Source organism: Magnolia sinica, chromosome 12, assembly GCF_029962835.1.
Source record: "Magnolia sinica isolate HGM2019 chromosome 12, MsV1, whole genome shotgun sequence".
In the NCBI taxonomy this organism is placed as follows: Eukaryota; Viridiplantae; Streptophyta; class Magnoliopsida; order Magnoliales; family Magnoliaceae; genus Magnolia; species Magnolia sinica.
Window position 1 is genome coordinate 78840673 of NC_080584.1, and position 6000 is coordinate 78846672.

Consider the following 6000-nt stretch of genomic DNA (forward strand, 5'->3'; position numbering starts at 1 on the left):
AACCGCCTCAAAGTTCTACAATCCACACAAAATTACGGAAGTAAATCTGCGTAACCTCGACTGGTTGAGCAAGGACCTCGACTAGTTGAGCGAACCCTCGACCGGTTGAGCAGACCCCTCAACTGGTCGAGCAGCGCGGAGAAAATTAAACCCGAAGTCGCTGGAGTTCGAGTCGAACCTCACCCTCGACCGGTCGAGCCTGGGAGGAAAAATCCCATCAGGCCCCACCACGAGAATGACCTGGTGCAAAAACTAGGGTGGTCCACTCATCATATGTACCATTCTTCCATATTCAATGTATAGAGTGGACTGGCCTGCTTTAGGGCCAGATTATCAAAACAGTGAATAGGTTGATGAGTGAGATTATAGATACCCGCCATCCATGGGACCCACAATTTGGATGGTCCAGATAATTGTACATCAGTGCCAGTTGTGAAGGGGATGAGATACATCTTTTAAACTCTGCAAAAACCTAACACAATCCCTACTGCTACATCATAACATGGCCAAAAATGCGAGTAAATTTTTTATTTTTTATTGTTTGATTAATTTCTCATCCTAAATTCAAATGTTAGGATCGTCTAAATGGATCGGATTTTGGGCAATCGCCCATTTATCATGGGCCCACCAGATGTGCTGTCTGGATTTTCAATTCAAAGAAACTCAAACAAGAAGATATCAAAACAATAGAACCCCAATAGTAATATAAAACACGACAATCTCATGTTGCTGTTATAAGATTTCAAAGAAACCTAAAGCGCGTTTGGATCCTCAATTCAACTGAAACGTGATAATCGGTCCATGCAGAACAAGCAACCTAGTTCCATGATTTCAAGTTGGACCTAAAACAATCTAAACCACAAATAGGGAACCAACATCTGCTCTGTTCAACTGAAATATCACGATTGAATTCAATTGAACATCCACACATGGCCTATATACGGACAGAAACTGAAGAAGACCGAGCTACTATAAGAAACTAATTTCTACGCCATGATTTGAATTGGAATTTGGGATGCTAAGATATCTCCATGACAATCTCTACTCGTTGGAACTTGCTGACGACACGCTTTTGGACCGTGAATTGGACCGTGAATTGGTTGATGAATTGCTCGGCAGTTCAGAGCTTTGAGAAGCCACCGGTGAAGAGTTGGAGAAGAAAACCATGTTCTGATTTTCTATGAGAATCTGAAGTGATCTCGGTACCGGTGGGACGTTTGCTTCCAAAACACCCTCCAAGATTTGAATAACCTGCCCCATAGACGGCCTGTCATTCTCGTCATCTTGAATGCACCAGCCTGCAACCCTGCAAGCTCGACCAAGCTCTTCCATGTTCGCATTTCCCTCCAATCTGTAATCCAACAAGCAATGGATTTCACCATCCATGATTTTTCTCAGAGCCCAAATCGGGAAAAAGACTGTTTCCCCAACCCCCGATTGCTCTGTATTCCTCCTCCCTGAAATGACCTCGAAAACCATCATCCCATAGCTGTAGACATCGGCTTTTGGCGTGATTGCCAGGCCTGAAATCCATTCAGGAGCAAGATAGCCTCTTGTTCCTCTCATGGTTGTTAAAACCCGACTGAATTCCCGTCCAACAAGCTTTGCCAGACCAAAATCAGCCACCTTGGGACAGAACCCACCATCCAGAAGTATGTTTTCTGGCTTAATGTCGCAATGTATGATACAGTCTCTGCATTTCTCATGAAGATAAGATATTCCTCTTGCCGTCCCAATCGCAATCTGATACCTCGTTGGCCAATCCAGGAGATTGGAATTCTTACCAAACAGATGAGAATCCAAAGACCCATTTGGCATGTAATCATAGACAAGCAGCCTTTTAGCCCTTTCGGAGCAAAACCCACGAAGGCGGATGAGATTAACGTGTTGGATCGTTCCGATTGTGCTAACCTCCGTCCGGAACTGCTTTTCTCCTTGCCGAAGCCCTTCAAGCTTCTTCACTGCTACTGTTGTTTGATCAGGTAAAGTCCCTTTGAAAACAGAACCGAAACCTCCACCGCCTAATTTCTCTGAGAAATTCTTCGTTGCAATCTGCAGACTTCGGTAGCTAAATGCAGTCAAAGAGCCTTGAACTGCCTCCGAACATACCATTTTCCGTCCCCACCGTCGCCTCCAAATAAAAAATAGAACAATACCCAATATAAAAACAGCTCCTGCAACTGCGCCTACAACAGCCCATGTAATGGTTCCCTTCCTACTGACTGAAAACTTCATTTCAGAGGGATCAAGACGGAGATGAAGAGTGCCTTCGTCAACATTTCCACCAGACAACTGCTTCAGATCTAACAATTCTCCATTCCATATCAAACACCTGCTCTTGAAAGCATAAGCAGTGCAAGAACAGTCATTTAAGCAAGCCAATTCACATTCTCTGTCACTCCCAACTGCCAAAAATCGAGAGCGGTCTGGCAGCTTCATGCCGGACAAAGCCCAAAACCTGTCTTTCTCACCATCAAAAGACACATTCTGCCCACACCTCAAAGGAGTTTTCCTCCTGCACCCACCTGACCAACTACTCAAATTCCAGTCATTCGGAGACTTTGGCTCGAAACCATGCAAGCACGTACAGGACGACAAGCTCTCCTCTTTGCAGCTCCCAAAGGCCCCACAAATAGCATAAACCTCACATTTAGATCTTGGCTGAGACCAGAACAGATTCCATGAATGTGAGTCTTTCCGCCATAAAAAGGAATTCATTTGGCCTGAAGAACCCATCACGAATCTCGTAAGGATGGAATCATTTTTCACCGAATAAGTGAAAAACTTCCTCTCTTTGGTTTCATTGAAATTGAAATTGAATATGTAATTCCATATCATTTCGGGGACTTTGCTGAAAATATTTCCATCCCAATCCCCACTAGTCCAGTAATTTCGAGTCCCATTCCACGTCATAACATACTGTGTGCTTCGGCTCGGGTCTATTGAGAGAGAGAATGGCCCAGGGGCCGGATCTTCGGAGTTCTTCCATGAAGTAAGCCGGTTGTTTTCCTTCGTCACCTTGTTCAAACCAAGCCACCCTCCAGGCAGCCATGTATGAGTTGGGTGATCAAAGCTCTGCCAGTGCAGGACAGACGGATCAGACCGGTCTCTCAGAACTAGATTTCCATTATCTAGGAGGACCGCAACAGTCGGGTTCAACGGCTTGGATGTTAGATTGGTTGACCAGATTGGAAATTTTGAGGCGCTGACGAGGACTAGATTGCCATCTTCTGCAATTGTTAGGATTGAATTGGTGGGATTTGGGAGGGGCTTTTCTCTGTTAGCTACCCAGACAACTGTTTGTTCTGAGATCTGTTTGTACCAGATGCCTATGTAGTAGTTTTGGGATTTGCCTGGTGTGAAGAAACCCAGTTCAAATATCCCGCGTTGGGAGGTTAGGTTATGGGGCCAACTAAGATGTTGAGTTGGGGCGATGGAATCTAAACCATTGGAGAGGTGGGCCTTGAGAGAAAGGATGAAGAAGAGGAGGAGAGAGAGAGATGGCATGATTCTTCTGATATCCATGCCTACTGAAACATGCAAGATATATGTAGGAAGGAGAAGATACGATGAGGTGCTTGGAAGGAGGTTTCCTGGTATTAAAGTGCGAAGTTAAAATTACTTAAATACCCCGTGGTTACCATGGTTGACTGGTTCTTCAAAGTTCAAATTTTGCGGCTGAAACACCCTTCTAGACATATACGGTCAATGTGGAGTTTGTCTCGCCGTGTTGTGCCCGTGTCAAAGTTCTAAAACTCGCTGACTCGACTCTGAACTCTTCTGAGTTAGCTTGACTCGGTGAGATTTCAATCCGAATCACTGGAAGCCAAGGATTAATGGGTGGTTTTAAGCTGAAAGAAAAAAAAATAATTTAAAAAAAAATAAATATATCCTTCTAATCATGTTACAAAATACCGGGCGTTGCATGTATCAAAGTTATAAAATAGTTTTATGTATCAAAGTTAAAAAATACTGGAAAATTCAATCTTGAGTCCTTGCATGCATAGTTTTTAAACTCACTGACTGGACTCAAAACTCGTTTAGGTCAATTCAACTCAGTGAGAATTTAAGCTGAGTCGCTAGAAAACTCAGTATTAATTGGCTAGAAAACTCAGTCGCGTGTGGATGTGACTTGTGATGGTATATCAATGCATACCAAGGGACTTTAACACTCACGTGTACGATGTGGAGCTCGGCTAGGCGAGGGTGGGTGTAGGGACAATCACACCAGGCTTGATTTCCCAATTCCTTAGCTGGACTTGATTTTCTTTGTCCCCCAGGAGAGATTCGAAAACCTAACTTTCTCCTCTAGTACCATCTCAACTACCTATTTACTCTAAAAGCATTAGAGAATGGTATATTAATATATATCAAGGGTATTCAACATGACTCAACACTAAGCCAAGAAGACTCATTGAGTCGACTTGATAGAATTGGAACGGAACAAGGGAATCAAACCATTCATACCTTCGGTAAAATGCACTTAAACAGTGCCTTATGTAGTGTGCTACTATTAGATTTAACGTTGTTAGTGGATCTAATTTATAGTATTAGATGTTGAGTCAACATAGGTTGAGTCTCAAATTTTGGAACCATCTTACATGACACAAGGGATATTTAATATTTAAATAAAAAAATTATGAATTGTAATAAATATTAAAAATAAAAAAGGTTTTTCTTACTTCCCCACATTCTTGGGGATCGCCGAGACCTTTTAAACGGCACAAGGGGTGACATATCATCGACCTGAACTATCCATTCATTCACACGACTAAGAGCTAGCCATGGCATCGGAATCACGCCTTTCAGATTAACATAATAATAAAGTTTTGTTTGGTGCTAAGCTAAAGTAGCTTGATCCTCATAGGAGAGGTTGACTGTTGGAATATCTCCCATTCGTTTAAATTTCATCCCATAAAAAAAAGAAAAAGAAAAAAAAAAGATTGAATGTAATTGATGGTAAATGGATGCACATGGGTAGAAAAGGGGCATTTGGTTGTCGGTAAACCAATAGTGGCAATTGGAACCAAGGTGAAATGAAATCCAACAAAATCATGTAAATTGAAATCTTGTAAAAGGCCTAATGTTAGTAGTTGGATTATAAAAAGCGGGCCACAATTATGGTCCACCCAAGACTTAGAATTTTTTTATTTTTTTTACTGAAGTATATATTTTAGTGGGTTTATTACAATTATTACATTAAATGTCACGTAAACTAATTTAGGAGTATTAAAATAGATTTACTTAATGTATTCTAATTCCAGGCATCAAAACATATGTTGTATTTGATGTCTTAAATCTAATCAGATTTTGCGCAAATTTTTTCGTAAAACTGTGAAATTGCGGGATTTGTTTCCAATTTCATTTAAGATTCTTTCCAAAGCTATATATATAGGTGTAAATGAGATTGTGATGCATTCCAAGGGTTTCTAAATAATTCTAGGGTTTCAAAAGGGTGTTGCATGGGTGAGATTCGAGGTTATTCGAATTGGGTAAGCCATCTCTCTTTGTAATTTCTACTTTCATAGTAAATTTTTGTTGCTTTGTGCTGTGGTTTTTTTCCGAAAGGATTTTTCACGTTAAATCATTGTATTTTCCTTCCATTTTGCTTAGTGCTTTTGGATTGCTATCCTAAATTCATCTCTGTGTGATTCTCTCATTTATCCAACAAGTGGTATCAGACCAATCATTGGGGCGCGGGCCTAAATATAAATGATTAGTATTAATGGGAAACACTAGGTATGACATTGAGAAGCACTCAGGTAAATATAATTTTAAGTTATGAAAGATCAAGATGATCAGTTCGTTAACCAAACAAGGTGAAGATGGTACTCTTGAGGAGCGAAAGTCGACTATGAGTGATGATAATTAGAATACGCTTAATAAAAAGGCTTTATCCTCGATCCGTTTGTGTCTCACGGATGAGGTTCTGTATAATGTTTTGATGGAGAAAATTGCAGCTGATTTATGGGCGAAGTTAGAAGATATTTATACGAAAAA

At 41.0% G+C, this 6000-nt stretch overlaps 1 protein-coding gene across 1 annotated transcript; it reads right to left on the minus strand.

The window, feature by feature from the left end:
• Positions 1-753: 753 nt before the first annotated feature.
• LOC131220299 (G-type lectin S-receptor-like serine/threonine-protein kinase At2g19130) lies at positions 754-3525 on the minus strand. Its single transcript, XM_058215248.1, has one exon. The coding sequence runs from the start codon at positions 3523-3525 to the stop codon at positions 1042-1044; it is 2484 nt and encodes an 827-aa protein (XP_058071231.1). The 3' UTR covers positions 754-1041.
• Positions 3526-6000: the final 2475 nt, after the last annotated feature.